The 17407-nt window shown below is 53.9% G+C and overlaps 6 protein-coding genes across 6 annotated transcripts; 2 read left to right on the forward strand and 4 right to left on the reverse strand.

The window, feature by feature from the left end:
* Positions 1-478: 478 nt before the first annotated feature.
* On the reverse strand, positions 479-2541 carry IUM83_04079 (Serine/threonine-protein kinase Nek2; the record flags this gene model as incomplete). The annotated part of the gene is made up of 4 exons (XM_067928121.1): positions 479-1290; positions 1363-1509; positions 1577-2078; positions 2446-2541. The coding sequence occupies 4 exons, from the start codon at positions 2539-2541 to the stop codon at positions 479-481; spliced, it is 1557 nt and encodes a 518-aa protein (XP_067793833.1).
* Positions 2542-3206: 665 nt separating this feature from the next.
* IUM83_04080 (uncharacterized protein) lies at positions 3207-4316 on the forward strand (the record flags this gene model as incomplete). The annotated part of the gene is made up of 2 exons (XM_067928122.1): positions 3207-3875; positions 3942-4316. 2 exons carry the CDS (start codon positions 3207-3209, stop codon positions 4314-4316), a joined length of 1044 nt encoding a protein of 347 aa, XP_067793758.1.
* Positions 4317-5277: 961 nt separating this feature from the next.
* Positions 5278-7059, forward strand: IUM83_04081 (uncharacterized protein; the record flags this gene model as incomplete). The annotated part of the gene is made up of 3 exons (XM_067928123.1): positions 5278-5994; positions 6061-6281; positions 6708-7059. The coding sequence occupies 3 exons, from the start codon at positions 5278-5280 to the stop codon at positions 7057-7059; spliced, it is 1290 nt and encodes a 429-aa protein (XP_067793759.1).
* A 2605-nt stretch (positions 7060-9664) lies between these two features.
* On the reverse strand, positions 9665-10345 carry IUM83_04082 (Secreted RxLR effector peptide protein; the record flags this gene model as incomplete). The annotated part of the gene is made up of 1 exon (XM_067928124.1): positions 9665-10345. One exon carries the CDS (start codon positions 10343-10345, stop codon positions 9665-9667), a length of 681 nt encoding a protein of 226 aa, XP_067793993.1.
* Positions 10346-12343: 1998 nt separating this feature from the next.
* Positions 12344-13048, reverse strand: IUM83_04083 (uncharacterized protein; the record flags this gene model as incomplete). The annotated part of the gene is made up of 1 exon (XM_067928125.1): positions 12344-13048. The coding sequence occupies one exon, from the start codon at positions 13046-13048 to the stop codon at positions 12344-12346; it is 705 nt and encodes a 234-aa protein (XP_067793757.1).
* A 1761-nt stretch (positions 13049-14809) lies between these two features.
* IUM83_04084 (uncharacterized protein) lies at positions 14810-15855 on the reverse strand (the record flags this gene model as incomplete). Its single annotated transcript, XM_067928126.1, has 4 exons — positions 14810-14897; positions 14970-15496; positions 15572-15653; positions 15725-15855. 4 exons carry the CDS (start codon positions 15853-15855, stop codon positions 14810-14812), a joined length of 828 nt encoding a protein of 275 aa, XP_067793755.1.
* Between the last annotated feature and the right edge of the window lie 1552 nt (positions 15856-17407).

The following is a 17407-nucleotide window of genomic DNA, read 5'->3' on the forward strand; positions in this document are numbered from 1 at the left end:
TAGTCAGAGCTGACGCTCTACGCATATGCTGAATTGAATGTACCGACTGTATGGCCGGTACTGGCTGTATGGCCGTGGGTGACTGTATGGTCAACCCGGACTGTATAGTCTGAGGTGTGGGTGGCTGTATGGCCAACCCGGACCGTAAGGTCAAAATACCCGTCTGGGCGATGCCGGTGCCGGTACAGTCCTCCTGACTCCCCGGTAGACACGGTGTTTTGGCGTCGGGCGGGGCTGAGCGATTAGGAAAACAGACGGTCTCGCGGAAAATTTTCCGCTCGCGCGCCGATTTCCTCCCCCGCCGCTTCGCTCCCACCCTGTCCGCCTCCCCGCGCTTTGTGCTGGCCGCGGTCGCCGCCATCTCTGGCGGTTCAACTTCAGTGCTCGGATGCAGTATGGCAGCAGTGCTTGATGTATTAAACTGCTTAACCTGCGACTCGGACCGTGGGGATGTCGAGCTGCCATCCGTACGGCCCCTTCAGCGGCGATCTTCTGGCTGGGTGCTGCGCGATCCGTAGGTACGCTCGACCCAGTCTTGAAGGCGAGCAGGGAGACGCTCGGGCCAGTCGTGCACGCGGCGTGGGTTTCCACAACGCTCGCGAGTGCCACCTGAGCACGGTAGTCCGGCTACGTGAAGCAGACACGGTTCTTGGCCACGGCGGTTGATCGGGATCAGGCGCCGGATGGCGTCGGGGATAGCAGGGCGTCTCGCTGGATCTCGGTGACCTGAGTCGCGTCGGCTCTTGGTCGCAGGGTCTTGGCCATCTTCGCGCTTGGACTGGGACATAGCGCTCACTAGCGCCATCGTCCATACTGGCGACTGGTAGTCGATAGCGCGCAGAGCCTCGCAGAATCCGCTCCACCACTGCGGGTCGTCCAGCTGCATGAAGCCAAGTGCCGCCCCGATGAACTTGTTCACGTAGAGTAGCGTCAGCCGGACCCGCGCAGGCGTGTTCTCAGGATCAGCCGACTTGTTCTTGGCCACGAAGTTGCGAAGTCTTGACGTGAGCTTGCGCATGTGGTCATACCACACCTCCTGTCCGAGGGAGGCCAGACCGTGGAGAGCATCCAGAATGTCCTCGTAGCTGGCGCACTTGATCGATGTAGGAGGTAGCGAGGCCGACGGGCTGAAGTCGCTTGAGAAGTTCGCGTTCGTGGAGCCGTCCTCCAGCGTCGTCATTTCCGACGATTCCTTGAAGTGCATGATCGTGAGGCCGCGCGACCCGAGGCGTCCGCTGAAGATCGCCATCAGGATCGCCGGCGTCGTTCGGAACTTGGTCGACTCGAGCTCTCGCAATCACAACACAAACGACATCGCAGACAGGGGTTTACCTTTCTCCGTGCCAAAGGCACGGAACATACGACTCGCGGCCAGCGGGTGGGCTTGCGGAGGATTGTAGTCGCCTTTGGCCTTCTTCGCCCCGTCCGGGAAGCTTGCCGTCGTGAGGTAGCACACCTCCGCTGGCGGCATCTCGCCCTTGCTGTTCGGGGGCAGTGGGAGCCGCCGGACTTGCATGCATGGTTAGGGCGGGGACCACTGGTAACTGGCCAACGCCCTGCCGGGCTACCAGCGCACGGAGCCGTTCGATCTCGGCTTGCAGGGCTTGCACTTGAGCGGGAACAGCATGGTCGTCCTGGCCTACAACTCCCTGCGTGATTGCACAGGCCTGAGCCGCGGGGTCCTTGGTCGCGGCGCTCTCTTCGACTGTGGTACCGGGCGAAAACGATGCCATGAACTCGTGTAGGTCGAACCCGCCGCCGGACCTCGACGTAGCCACCGGACGCTTCGCGACCGCCACCGCCTTGGCTTGCTTGGTCTTCGCCGAGGCCACCGTCCTCTTCGGCCTCTTCGCAGGTGGAGCCGGCGGCTTGTCCTCCAGGTCGGAGTCGGAGTCGCGGCCGCTGTCACCCGTGGGCTTCCTTGGTGTCCCCGCAGTCGATGCCACCGTGGCGCGCTTCCACACCTTCTTCTTACCCGTGCGGGCGTCGACCACAGCTTCACCAGAAGCCGGCTTCGATGTCGCCCGCTTGCTCGTGCGTAGCGGTGCGGGATCGGACGTGCGCCTCGCAGGCCCACGCTACATCCACCTCGGCTCTGTCTCGTCGCCAAGTTCCTTCTCGCTCTCGTCTACGGTCGGTGCAATCGGGCCTCGATCCGGCTCCGCTCTGTCAAGTTCGGATACGATGCCTCGTCCTCCTCCACCTCATTTAATCTCCATGAAGGTCTTCCAGCTTCTGTTTCTCGCGGTGACAGTCGCCAGCACCAGCGCTCGCGGCTCGTCCACCTCTAGCTCCGGGTCAGTAGCCGCCGGCGACTCGTCCTTCTCTCTCGATGCGTCTTCCAGCTCCGACACCACCCCATCTGCAACTCTCGCCACCGAGGTGCTCTCCGCCTCGCCGTCGTCAAACTCCAGCGCTCCAGCCCTGATAGCTCAGCTCGTCCACCGCCGCCACCGAGGTGTCCTCATCCTCCACGGACGCGTCCGTCAGCGTGTCCCTGGATGCCTCGGCCAGCTCGAGCGGGACTCCCTCCTCGCTCATCAGCTCCTCCAGCGCGTCAACACCCACGTCCAGCTCCTATGCCGACCAGTACCAGTCCACAACAAGTCCTCCGACGACCACCGAAGTGTCCATCTCGTCAAACAGCAAGAGTGTGTCCAAGTCCAGTTCCGGTTCCAACTCGGCGACTACACTCGCTACCAACTTGGTTCTGGCTGCCACCGCCCTCGTGACCGTCAGAGTCTCCCTCTTGTAGACCCAAATAGACGTCCACCGTCCACCTTCAGGCGTAACATACTTTAAAAAAAAGTCCACTTCGTTATCGACACAATTTCCAGAATCTCTCCCATTTGTAGCAGAGTTTTGGTTCCCGAAGTAACCACCTAGTCTGCAGTAGATGGTTTATTTACCTCTGGTGGTGCAGTATCAGGGCTACTTGACTGTTTGGTAGGTGTGGTTTTGGTCCAGCGATATCAACAGACATCGAGCTGACCACGGTTTGTAGTGATACCTAACCTATTCCAGGACTCATTACCTAGTTCGGGTGCACAACACACTAGAAAACCGGTAACACTGGTCTTGACCTCTCTCTCCCTCGTTACCGACGTATACCGGTAGGAACACAGCTACTTAACAACGGTACTGCGACTTCTGCTGCTACCGGTAACGACAGTTTTTCGACCTGTGAAGAGTCAGTCCGAGTCACCATGACCATGAGCACTACGACGCCGAGACCGAAGAGCAGGCCCCGAACGCCCAGTGGGGAGCCCTACACGACGTCCCTCTTGCGTCGAAAGAGACGCGAGCTGCAGACGCTCCGCCTGGAGACGGAAGTCTTGGGCGCTCAGTTGTCTCAACTGCGAGCGGCGCGGCAACTGTCACTACCGGTACTAGACGGAGCGACTCAGTGGCGAAGCGTGGCGACCACGCAGCGCGAGCTACGCTGGCGCGCAGAAAAGACCAACCGGGAGCTGAAGGTCATGCTGGCGGAGCAACAGCAGCTCCGAGCGCAGATTCTGAGAATTTTGCAAAAGACGCAACCGCTTGAGGGCCTGGACTTCGTGCTCCAACTCCAGCCCAAGGTCGACCGACCGCCACGTGAAGCCAGCTTCGGCGACGCGTTGCTGGAGGAAATGTGCAGCAGGTTGGACTGGCTGCGGCTCGATACCGATGTGGTCTTCCCTGTCGTGGAGAGGGACACGAAGGTCTCCTTTCGCTGGCAATTGATGCCCGAGAGCAACTGCATCCACTTGAGCTTGATCACGCCTGTGGCGTGCTCGGCCCAAGCATTGGGAGTTATGTTGCAAGCAGTCGGAGATAAGGTGTGGCAGTATACGACGAGCAGCAAGAGAGACACGGACAAGTCGTTTCACTCGGTACGTGTGCATCTTTAGGATTTTTTGTTTTTGTAGATCCTCGCTCAAAGGTTTGTGGAATCGCAGGTACGTCGGAAAACTCCGACTCCACTGGACGTCAACGTCGTCGCATCGCTACACGAAGGCTCGCTGGGTGCCAACTCAGTCACGACTTACCGTCGATACGACGAGGGCGACCGAGTCGTCCAAGTCGGAATAACGAAGTGGTTTCTATCCACGGGACAATTCGTCTTCGAAGACTACAACTGGACCGTCATTTCGACGTCGCCTGAAGACCCACTGCGTTCGTGCGTGATGAAAAACTTTTACAAGTCGGAGATGACACCCGATGTTCCCGCACATGCAGCACAAGCACAGCAAATGGTCTTCAGGACCATCGGCGACAAAATGCGCAGCTTCTGTCAGTCAATCCAAGATCACCTCCTCAGTAACTTTGGTTGACCAATTCATTGTCCCATGGCGAAGGCAGCACTAGAGGTCGTAGAAGCACGGAATAACCTGTACAGTATTCACTTCCATTGACGAGCATGCCCCGCGCCGATGATATAACTTAGCAGAAATATACGTCTTGTTGATACGAGCGTTGGAGTTTACGTAGGTAGGTAGAGGTATGTACTGTGTTCCTACACGAAGTAGGCGCCGATTGCAACAGCGACGGCTGCGACGGTGCTCGTGACTGCGGATACTTGAGGCATCGCATCCGAACTTGACAGCGCGGAGCCGGATCGAGGCGCGATTGCACCGCCCGTAGACAAGAGGAGGAAGGGACTTGACGACGAGCCAGAGCTGCTTTGCGCCGAGGTGCAGTTCTCCCTTGAATATCACAGTCATGCCAGCGGAATTTCATGCCTCCCTTACGACGATTCCACTGGAGAAGAGTTTCAACTACCGCGAGGTCAGCCCCATGCTTGCATGCATAAAGCAGAGCATACATCCGGTGGCAGTCGTGGGAGCCGAGGAATGCTCCTTCTTTCATGTACAGCACGATCATCCGCAGTGCTTGATACCGACTGGTACGCATCTGAGAGGGTCGTCGCGATCATGAGTGAAGTTGCTCGGTCTTCGTTGCGAGCGTGAATCAATACTATCGATTTATTTGAAGTTCCACCTTCAGTAGGTCAAGCACGCCCTCGATATCCCCACTGCGGACACGCTCGAGAAAATCTCAACGTAAACCTGCATTCAGATATGGGGCGCGAAAATCATGGCGTTAACCGTGAGTCAAAGTGACGTCCGAGTTCCTGGCGACCGCGTCGCGAGTGTTTGAGGTTTTGGAATCAGATCTCGCGCTCGGGAACCGCCTCGGTCACTCAAATAAAAAACTCAAAGGCCGGCATACCGGTTATGATATAATCGTACCGGTTTTGGTACTAAAGCATCAGAAGAGTCAGTCCGAGTCACCATGACCAAGAGCTCAATGGCGCCGAGTCGGAAGAGCAGACCCCGAACGCCCAGTGGGGAGCCTTACACGACGGTCCTCGTGCGCCGAAAGAGACGTGAGCTGCAGACGCTCCGCCTGGAGGCGGAAGCCTTGGGCGACCAGTTGTCTCAACTGCGAGCGACGCGGGTACTGAATTTCTTACCGGTACCAGTATCAGTAGACGGCGCTGCAGTGGTCGATGCACATGCGTCCGCGACTCAGTGGCGGAGCGTGGCGATCGCCCAGCGCGAGCTACGCTGGCGCGCAGAAAAGACCAATCAGGAGCTGAAGGTCATGCTCGCGGAGCAGCAGGCTGTTGATCAGCAGCTCCGAGAACAGATTCTGAAAGCCTTGCAAAAGACGCAGCCACTTGAGGGTCTGGACTTCGTGCTCCAACTCCAGCCCAAGGTCGACCGACCTCCACGTAACGCCAGCTTCGGCGACGCGTTGCTGGAGGAAATGTGCAACAAGTTGGACTGGCTGCGGCTCGACACCGACGCGGTCTTCCCTGTCGTGGAGAGCGACACGAAGGTCTCCTTTCGCTGGCAATTGATGCAGAGCAACTGCATCCACTTGAGCGTGATCACGCCCGTGGCGTGCTCGGCTCAAGCATTGGGAGTTATGTTGCAAGCAGTCGGAGATAAGGTGTGGCAGTATACGACGAGCAGCAAGAGAGACACGGACAAGTCGTTTCACTCGGTACGTGTGCATCTTTAGGATTTTTTGTTTTTGTAGATCCTCGCTCAAAGGTTTGTGGAATCGCAGGTACGTCGGAAAACTCCGACTCCACTGGACGTCAATGTCGTTGCGGCGCTGCACGTAGGCTCGCTGGGTGCCAACTCGCTCACGACTTACCGTCGATATGACGAGGGCGACCGTGTCGTCCTGGTCGGAATAACGAAGTGGTTTCTATGCACGGGACAATTCGTCTTCGAAGACTACAACTGGACCGTCATTTCGGCGTCGCCTGAAGACCCGCTGCGTTCGTGCGTGATGAAAAACTTTTACAAGGCGGAGATGACACCCGATGTTCCCGCACATGCAGCACAAGCACAGCAAATGGTCTTCAGGACCATCGGCGACAAAATGCGCAGCTTCCGTCAGTCAATGCAAGATCACCTCCTCAGCAACTTTGGTTGACCAATTCATTGTCCCATGGCGAAGGCAGCACTAGAGGTCGTAGAAGCACGGAATAACCTGTACAGTATTCACTTCCATGGACGAGCATGCCTCGCGCCGATGATATAACTCAGCAGAAATATACGTCTTGTTGATACGAGCGTTGGAGTTTACGTAGGTAGGTAGAGGTATGTACTGTGTTCCTACACGAAGTAGGCGCCGATTGCAACAGCGACGGCTGCGACGGTGCTCGTGACTGCGGATACTTGAGGCATCGCATCCGAACTTGACAGCGCGGAGCCGGATCGAGGCGCGATTGCACCGCCCGTAGACGAGAGCGAGAAGGAACTTGACGACGAGCCAGAGCTGCTTTGCGCCGAGGTAGAGTCGGAGCTGCTCTGTGCGGAGGTCGAATCGGAACTTGTCAAAATGTCCGAGCTAGAGTCCTTTGAGGCGGATGAGGCGGTGCTGGTCGTGGATGCAGAACCGGTGGTGTTGGTCGACGCAGTCGTTGAGGAGGTTGCATTTGTACTGGATGAAGTCACGGCCGAGGAGGAAGAAGAAGCGGTGGAGGTCGTTGCTGTTGTTGTGGAGTTTGCAGCGGAGATGCCGGAGATGGCCAAGGCGGCGACGACGAGCACCTGAATCACTTTCATTTCGACTGGAGAATTGGACAATGAGCTCGATGGTTGAGAGGACTCCAGATCAAGTGGTGATGTTTTTTGTGCACCTCGCCTTGCTAGAAAATGATGGACACTGTCCACTTTTCTCAGGTGCATGTACATGACTAAAGATGGATACACGTCGAAGGCGAGTCTAACTCATGCACCAGAATCAAATCATGAGAATCCATCCATTTTGTACCAGTCGTACACAATGTACCCATTTCTCATCGGGGTTCCTGTACTGTGTCGAAAAACTCCCGCTTTTCAGAGTGTATCCTTCCGGAATCATATCCTCCTTCGATGCGAATGTTCGCACAAACATGTACTTCAGAACGAGCTTCATGAGTGGAAGTAATAAAAGCACAAGGAAGCTCCCACGTATTATTTGTAGCTTGAAATACTGAAGTAGAACCTGGTGCGCTGGATAAATCGACATTTGCACCGTAGCAAGTCTCAACGCACTGTGATCACTTTCTTTCTAACTACAACACCGACCTATTAAAGTTGTCACGACGAACGCGTTTGAAGCTATCTGGGCTACGCCCATGGTCGTGTGGCATAGAGAAGGCTATCGAGTTAAAAGGGATCGGAAACACCAAAGCTTCAGCAAGACCCGCGGCTACAAGAGCACTGCAAACTGTTACGCAGACGCAAAATCTGACGATTTGTCAGGGCAGCAATTTGGCGCCGTCAATCATCCCCTCAGTGTGCATTGCGGTCTCATACGCAGTTGATCCTGATAACACACCGAAACGAACCCAGAAGCCGTGGTTGACATACCACACAGCCCCAGGGTCCTGTAGCGGACCGCTTTCTAGAGCACAAGCAGAGCGAGGGGAGCTGGTGTGGCAATTACTACCAGCAATGCGCGGCTCAAGGGGCGTTTGCGCACGCATTCTTCAAGCTCGAGCATCCACTCTATGGAATATCTCCCTCCGTAATTCGTCAATTGTGTCGATAGCTAGACTCCGATGGGAGATACTTTGACCAATTCAGCAGTAGAGTTAGGAATTCAAGTGGTTACATTAGTTGACATTTTCCTTCTGACGCAGGAAAGAGAGCGCGAATCTCTAAAGTGACGCCTTTAAGGCAACCTCGGACTCATCTCAGCAGCAGGAGGCGTGTCCGGCCACGTCGACTTCTTTGTCAATGTTGTTGTAAATATACAGTAAAATACAGTATATCCCGAACAGCAAAGTCATCTACGAAACACTTTACATCATTTCCGACCAAAAAGGTTTCTCAACCAGTAAATATGGACTCAATGCTTGAGAAAGCCTTCCGCCATCGACTCCACTACATCATGCGGTCGTGGCATGATGCATTTGGGCTGCTGCCTGCATAAGCAAACCGCAATCTAACGTCATCAGTCGCAATCTACGCGTGATCACACAAGCATTTACTGTTATATGCTGAGTAGAGACTTCATTCTACAAGGCGACTCGTCCAGTTCAGGCCAAACCCGCCATTAGCGACGAATACCAGCACCCTCTACCCGCCCAACATTGAACGAGTAGGAGATGCCGCCATCGGAGAGGTGCTGCAGCACGTGAGTTCAGCGTATTGTAGCGCCAAGCGCAAACATGGGCCCCCGAGAGTAACGTCGTCAATGATCTAGCGTGCGGTCCATTTCAGAAGAAACAGAGGCCCGGAAGTCTCATAGGTACTACCCGAAGTAGTACTCAAGTGGACGAACTAGTGAAGCTCCCCAGAACTACTCAACGAGTCAAAAATTCTCGCTAGCGCACCGGCTATTGACCGCCCAACCAGTCCGCTGAGTGTTGCTGAGCGCAAACGCATCATCAGCCGAAAGAAACGTCGCATTTACGAGCAGCGCTACCGGAAGAAACTGTACGGATGGGAAACAACGTGCGAGGAAGCCATCGCTCAGCTTCGAGAGGAGGTCCGAAAGTTGCAATTCCATCGCCAATTTGTTCTATCGGGCATTCCGACGCAACCGACGTCATGACAAGTCACGGCAGAATACTACTCTCTCTATCGCAACGGGCTGGAGCCTTAGGTGATCAGTCCGGACTTCAGCAACGATTGTGCTTCCGTCTCCAATGAATATTACATGCACAAGAACTTCCTGGAGGCAAATATGGCCGCAGACGTGGCTGTCAATTCCGGGTTCCCAGTGGCAACGCTGCTTGCAGAATGGGAGCGACTCCGGGTATGTTTCCCAGACTTGAATGTCCAGCTTGTACGTTTGGAACACGGCGAGGGAAACGCAGTGATGACAGTCAGTAAACGATCTGCCACCACAATAGATCAAACCGTACGTAGCGCGTTCCCTCACCTCATCACCGAAGAGGGGTGGTCTCCTCTGACAGATAAACTCCTGGGACAGCAACTCGTTGCGCGCATCGAAGGGGACGAAGCGAACGCTCAAATCAATAGCGTGCACAGCACGACGGATATTGTGACACCACTGCTGATGCTTTTGGGCAACTTGGAGGACGTTGCGACTGCGCTGAAGAATTCTCCAACCAAGCGTCAGTAGTTCGGTAAGAAAAGATGTTGTATCAAGTCTCCAGTTGTTACGTGAAATTCCAATCCCTCCTTATTTCTGTCGCATCAGGGAACTACTTTTTATTCTCTTCGTAGAACAATTTATAGGCTCGGTAGATATCCACGTTGAGGTCGTACGACCACTTCGTCGTCTCGATCTCCAGCATTTTGAAGATTTTTGGAGGATCTTTTCCTTCAAACAGCCAGGTTTTGAACTGCGCCTTTTGCAGAATCCTGATAGCATTAGTTGATCGCTTCTCCTTCATGGCCGCTTCAGTTGCCTTCGCCAACGCGATGTCGTCGTAGGTCATCCTCAACTTCGTGATCATGCTTACTTCCCGGTCGGGGTTGTAGAGGTTAGACCGAGTGAAGTAATAAACCCAAACGCTCATCGCTGGATTCGAAAGAACCTTTTCGGCGCTGTCGTCGCCGAGCCTCAGCATATCAAACACGACATCCGTGGATAGCCACTTCTGTTGCCAGCCCAATAACTGGTCCCCTTGCAGCCTGTCGGCCAGTCTAAACGTGGCACCATTCGGATCCAGCCTCGCCGTCTCAAGTGTCTTTGCCACAGGTAACGTTCCGTAGTACTTAGTAAGCGTCTCAATCAGGGTCTGTGGCCGAGGGTTTCTCTTGTTGTACTTGACCAGGAAGAATGTCCACGTGGTCAGTTTTGGGCTGTTCAAAACCGTGTTCAGGTCTTCATCAAGCTTAAGCAGCTTAAAAACCTCGTCTGGTGTCTTGTCCTCCTTCATCCACACCTGGGCTTGTTTGCGATTCCTGTACCATGTCTTGAACATTGATATCTCGATAGTAATCGAGTCCTTAATCCATTTCACCATTGACAAGCCAGGGATAGTGATCGCCCTCTCTTCTCCGTTGCTTTTGCCCCCATTCGTCACATTGTCAGGTCTTAACAGCCTCTTGGAAGAAATACCACTGAGTGAGCGCGACGGTCTCGCGGTCGTCGGTACAGCAGTAGTAACTGCAAGAACAATAGCGACTGTCAATATCACACTGCAGTACCGCATTTATCCTCTGACACAATTGGCAACTGACAACAAAAGCTGGGGCGAGATGGAATCTGGGATCCATAAACACTCGAGGGTCGAGAAAGAAGGGGCGCCACCTAATCCTTTTTTTTCTATCGCCTCAAATTCAGTCAGCAATGTTTGCTTCAACGCTGTAGTAAGCACACGAGCTTGGATGGGACGTCGGTTATCGCGTGTTGTGCCGCCATTCGTTGACTGGTGCGTCATGAAGCTCTGACGCAACATGGACCCACGCCAGGACTCCTCGAAATCTCACGAATGCCGCTTTTAGAAATATTATGGTGCCCGTGAGTCGTGTTTCCTCGCCGCCAAACAAAGGGGAAATGTTTACAGCAGGTACGGATGCAAGAAAAATCGCCAGCCCTCGATCAAACATGTTGAAGGATCGCTTATCCAAATACCCCGCGCTAATATGAATTGTCAACTGAAACACCGCGAAGTTACCACGACGACAAATCCAACACGGTCTTGAACCGCTCCTTCTGCGCCTCCTCGGCATCGTCAAACCGCGGCTTGAGAAACTCCACCACGATCCGAAACAAACTGTCAGGCAGTTCTGCCACAATATTTAGCCGCCGCCTTGCTCTGAATTGCCCGTACATCTCCGAAGCGCATCGCACCAAGAACACAAGCTGGACGCGCTCCCAAATGCAGTCTCGTCGATGGAGGTCTGCAATTTCCTCAAATTCGCGTCTAGCTCTTGCGAAGCTCTGCACCACCGTCGCCTTCTCTCGTCTGCAGGTGGTTTCTTCATTACACAGCGCTAACCACGTGGCATGACCCACACATCGTCGATTTAGTCGATGCATCTCCGTCACCACGCGAACCATCTCCAGCTTCACCGCAGCAGCGACACAACTGGAGACCGCCACCTCTTCAACACCATCTCCTTCCTCTCTCTGACTTTGAGTCTGGTTCCACTCCCCATGAACCACCAGCTTCTCCTCTCGTCGGCTCTCTCGGATCACCCAGCGCAACTTTCTATTACGTAGTAAACCCAACACACACCGTTCGTCTCTGCTCTTGATGGCAAAATGGAGGGCGTGCAGCGGCGTATTGATCCCAACTGCCTCGTCCGGGCCCAAAAGGTCCAAAATAAAGGACGCCAGGCGTCCGTGGCCATTTAAACACGCGAGTGCGAGCGCCGTTCGACCTTTGGCATCTTGGTCACTCCATAGTAAAATTCTATGATTTGAGTTGATACCGTCGTGCTCCAACAAGCACTTGAGCACATTTGGGTGCGCCCCGGAGGCACAAACTGTCATTAGAACAGTGCGTCGATGGTCGTCCTTGGTCCGGAGCGAGGCTCCCTTGGCAAGTAGGAGTTTTACTAGAATTAGAATATTCTTTAATGGGGGGAATGTGGTCGCGGCGGAGACCATGAGCGACGTCACGCGGGGACTCGCCGGCGAGCGCGCGTTGGCCAGTGATGGGTTTTGGTGGACCAGGCGACGCGCGGCGTCCACGCGGCCGTGGCGGAGAGCCTCATGGAAGCGGGAGACACTCGAGGCATCGGGGGCTGCAGGGCGGCGGCATCGCATCGGTCGCCGCAAGTTCAAAAATGACTGTTTAGAAACTTCTGTCTATAAGGTTACAGTGGTTATATTATTATCTGGATAAGGTTACGTAGGGATATGAATGGGTTGTACTGAGAATCACTATCGTTGACAAGGGGTTTATAATAATTTAGGGGGTAGTAGTTCATGACCGGCTTAGCCGTCGTGAGGCTCGCCGTTCCATCTTGCGCAGTCGTTTGGCCTTGCAATGGCCTGGGATGCACAGTCTGGAGCAGGTTGGACAGGGCCGCGCTTCGATGAGGAACTGCAGGATCCGAGCTTCTCTGCTTTCGTGGAGGTCGACGAAGCTCAAAATGATCTTGAAGGCTTCGTCTGGGATGGTAGCGACGGGGTGTACAGCGTTCACTTCTCCGTCTTGTCGCCGACTAGCTCTGCTATGAGGTGTTTTGCACTGTCGGAGCAGTAAAAAGGCTCCAATTCGATCCCAGAGCCAAACACGACGCTGTGCTCGAGCGAGGGCGACGAGTTCACTTGAGACTTTCAGCTGAGGTTGATACTGCTTGGTCTTCTTGCGGCGGTAGATCGCGTACCACGTTGCGAGTCGAACGTCGGCGGCGTTGAATCGGCACATTGCCAGCACGACCTGGGGCATGTTGCGGTGCACGGCCGCTTCGACGCACGTAAAGACGTTGTACTTCTGCTGCTGCGGGTCGTTTGGAACCTTGTGGGTTGTGGTGCTCTGAGCGAGTTCGTCGCGGATGCGCTGCTTGCGGAGCACTTCCCAGACTTTTGCTTCGTCCTGAGTTGTGATGGCTTCTTGCAGAGCCTGCAGCGGGAACTCCGCCGCGCGATGCAGACTCGTCGAGCTGCTAGAGAGGAAGGACCACATAATGGAGAAAGTGGTGCGGCTTCCACGGCGGAATCGAGAGTGAAGGAAACCTGCCCACGTGTCGTGGACCACGACTCGTAGTCCGGGCGTCGTGTAGCAGTATGCACATCTTTGTCGATGCCGATTGATTGTGCGAAGGTCATGCAAGCCCGAGGGGAATCACACCATCAAGCAGCGTCGTGGATTACATGAACTTTGATCTACCACCATAGATGCATATCACATGGATCCCGATCGACAGGAAGTTGCTGGCTTCAAAGCCATTCGTCTCGACAATATTTTGGCTACACGAATTGGCTGTGGCGGCGTTGCAGTCTGAGTCATGCTCGACGCCACCCAGATGGATACCAAGAGACCACTTCAACTTCAATTGTAGAGGCGAGGAGACTTTGGATCTGAACGGCACTGTCGCCCTTTTCGGTGTGCAGCTCGATCCAAGCTTTTAGAGGAACGCCAACGCAAGGAGAATGCCGCGCCTGACTTGTTTGCGTATTGGTGTACCGGAGCACGCGTTACCAGGGCCCTGGTCGATAGCGATAATCCAGTATCTTTCATCTATATCACGCTGATCGTGCGCACTTGCAAAAATTCGATCTTGTCTTTTTGCAGACCGTTGAAAATCCCACCTATTGCTGCGGGGACTGCTACCGTGGCTAAAGGGACAGCAGCAGTGGCACCAATATTCTGCAAAACGGGACATCATCCTTGCTCCAGCTGAGTTGGCGGCGATGCCAGTAGAAGTAAAGCCGAGTGCTTGAGTGACAGGAATTGTCACTGTATTTGCTGCGGCTTCCGCGCAACCACCTGAGGCCCGTGAATCCTTCCTCCGAACTACTTCAGTAATAAGGGACAAATGGCAGTACCGTAAATCCCTGGTGCCATTGAGATATCTGCAACACTGAAAAGCAAAAATATCCCCTTGCGTTGGTGACTTGGGTAGGTATTGACTGCTGCAGAAGCAGTAGTTGTAAGCGTTTGTTCAGCTCCACCTTCAATGCTTCCACGCTGGCTCGTAGCTCGATCTTTTCACACCGCTCCGCATCGACTGGTTCAAGCACGAAATACAAAGAGGGATTCCAGTACATGTAGCATTCCTCCATCCCAAATCTCAGACAAGCTGCAGGACGACAAATTGTTCCGATTGCTCAGCCATATCGAGCACAATGTTTTCCTATGTGCACCCACATCCGAACTACAAGGATATAGATCACCAGCTCAATTGAAACTCTGCATGCAGTTTATGAAAATATAACACCATGAGGAATTCCGCCTTACACACTGAAAATCACACAAACTACACGCACCTAGTTCTTTCCGTTGCTTGATCGAAGAGTGCAATATCGAATTCACCATCTCGATCAATAATGCGGCAAAAGAACGAAGACCCGGGAAGGTAAGAAAGAGTTGGTGGCGCGACACCATTGTTCTCCGACATCCTTTTGGGCAACTGTTAGAATTTTCTCACAAAAACCAGTGTCAGATGGTCAACCTCACTCGTCTCAGACGTCGCAGAGAAGAAGAAGAATGGTCGATTACCGATTAGTGGTCTTCTCAATTTGCTAAGTAGTAGTGCTATCTTCTTGGCGCGTATTATTCGATCAGTGTCTGGAATACGATGCAAGTCCGATGGGTGAGATGTAGCTGAACATGACGTACTCGAATATATCGTGGTTTCTTCGTTGGAACTCTCCGAAGAAACTGGATGTTGCAAATTTTTGTGAATGCTTGTGAAGTTCTTTTGTTTCGACTTGTCGGTGTGTCTTAAGCAGCCGACGGTAGTGAGCTCCGAATGTTGTGTAAATCGCGGCAAGGGTGGTTTTGAGTGACTAAATTGTGTATTGAAGACGAGCTGTGCGGGCGGACAGAAAAAAGTTAGCAAGTAGGAGGCCCCCTTTCAGTGAGGCGTGAGTGTGCTGCTCACTTGTCCGTCGTTGTGGCGTATTGGTCCAACACGAGCTGGTGGACCATCCCAGTAGCTTGCGCCACAGTCTCCCGGACGACCGTCCAACATTTCATCACGACGTCGCTTGACTTGTGGACGGCAGCGGTACTCCATGCCACAACAGTTTCGACATGCGTGTCAGAGTGCTCCAGGACACGCCTGGTCAAGGTGCACAGGTACAGCCACGACTGAGTGCCTCTCAAAGCAACGATTTGCATCGCTGCTTCGTTTCGAGGTGTGGGGTGCGCACCCTCCCCCACCACCCAAGCGGGGACAATAGCGTGGAGACGCTCCAAACTGTCGTTGGCATCTCGCAATTTGGCCGTCAGCATCTGCGTCTCCGTGACTTCGATCGGTTGCAGCACGAACTGGTACTCCGGCTTCCACACGACGTCAGCGATCGAAAACTTGAGCAAAAAGTCGAGACGCATGCGACCTTCGCTCATGGGGATCAGATCCACCTCGTAGTCCGTGTCTGAACTCGGCGCCGAGCATCCAAGACTCATCTGCAGCAACAGGTGTGCCAATAAAACCGTTAGATCGGCCGTCTAGGGTAAATTTTCGTGGACCAGATAGCTTACCGCAAGATAATCCATCACGATAGCGTGTGGGATCCCGGCGCCCTTGAGAGCGAAGTCATTCACGGACGACACGGAGCATTGCCTAGAATTTGAACAGCCTACGAGTTAACCTTCTCCCTTCGCCACAACACCATACAGAACTATCCCTCTCACCATTGCTGCTTCGTTGCCTGTTGCTCCAGCCAGATCCTCGCTGGAGTCACCGAAAAGCGGAATACAGCGCCACGCTGCGAGGTAAAAGTCGCCTTCCCGGTCATCTCTGTCGTCTTGGTCGCTTCAGCCATGGCAGGCGCTCTTTGCTGCCGAGTTCCCAAAAGCAAAGTGTTTTCCGAGTTCGTTGCTGATCCCAAGCTTGGCCTCGTCCCAAGCAAGTCAATACTCATCAGTATGTAGTCTTCGCGTAAGTTTAGCTTCGAAAAAGCAACGAGACCAAACTTTTTCCCCTACTTAAATGTTGTATACCTTTCCCCTACTTCGTCAGTCGCGTAAAATACGTTGTCAGAAGCTGCGGTAATGAACATGGGATTGTAGAAGGAAGATCTCGCACCGGGACCATCGGTCCAGGTTTGAGTTTCACTGAACGAAGTGGGCCCTAACCTGGTACGTACGTGGTGACCTAGATCCGCTCGTTCGAAGCCACGGCGATGCCCCTCATATTGCGACCAGTGTACCAGTCGAGAGCCAAGACTGTCGATACGTGTACTCTGGAGGGTGTCGGAGTCGGCATTGGCGTTGGTGTTGTTGTTGGGTGTGGGCGTGGGTATTGGTGTTGGAACAGGGGTTGAAGCACTTCCAGTGCTCGAGCCACTAGTGCAATTGCTTGACGGGGAAGACGACCCATTTACCGCAGTTTCACTCGCGGATGAGGAGGATAGTTTCACGCCGACCGCGCCGATCTGCACCATTGTCACCGTTGTTTTCAGGCTCGTCAAAGCGAAGAGTTCAACATCGTCTGAGTCCGATCGGCCACTACACATTTCCGGCCAAGCCAACGCTATACCTTAAAAGGGACGCCGACCTAACAGAAACATATCCCTTCTATTTTACATGTATGTCAATTTTTCACAGCTTGGTAACACCTATCGTTTAGCGTATCGCCCGCTTATTTTCACAAAGTATAGCCTTCGCTAGGTTTAACAGCATTTTTGAACTCGCGCGTCGTGGGCGCCATACAAACCTTATTAATGCCGTGTTTACACGGAAAAACTCTGGATTTGACAGGAAGTATTCTCGATACCGATCGGATAAGCGAGTAGGCAATACGAGGAGATAAAATCCCGTTGACTCAGTTTTAACCCTTTCGTTAAGTATCCAATGTTGGTTTGGATTCTGAGTATATGAAGTCGTTTTGGGTCAGAGTGACTCCCCCCGTTGACTCTGGACTGTGGATCTGAGCTGCGAAATGCCGCCTCGATTGCATCTGCTTAGCGTCGTGTGGTTCCGCCCGTGTGGGTTCTTTAAGCCACACCGACGGCATAAGCCGCCAAGACGGGCAAGTTGTGGCGTTCGGAGTGTGCGACCACCAGCTGCAGGTGCCAGCTGAATCATCGCCTACACTTGGTTTTTGTATGCTGCTGGCCAGCTCAGGATAGCGCCCGGTATAAACAGGCAACTTGTTGGACATCAGGCATGCGACCGTGTGACTTGGGACGCTGCTTGGGCTGCTCAGTATTTGAGCAGCTCAGTTCCCGATTTGCCTTCTCTATCGCAACCGCAACTCCACACCGAAAGTCCACAATGAAGGTCTTCTACTGCCTTGCTGTCGTACTCTCGGCCACCTCTGTCGCCGTTACCATCGCAGAAGAGACCGGCGTCCAGGCCCGTCACATGCTCGCA

The sequence above is a fragment of the Phytophthora cinnamomi genome (assembly GCF_018691715.1).
Source record: "Phytophthora cinnamomi strain GKB4 chromosome Unknown Contig27, whole genome shotgun sequence".
Lineage (NCBI taxonomy): Eukaryota > Oomycota > Peronosporomycetes > Peronosporales > Peronosporaceae > Phytophthora > Phytophthora cinnamomi.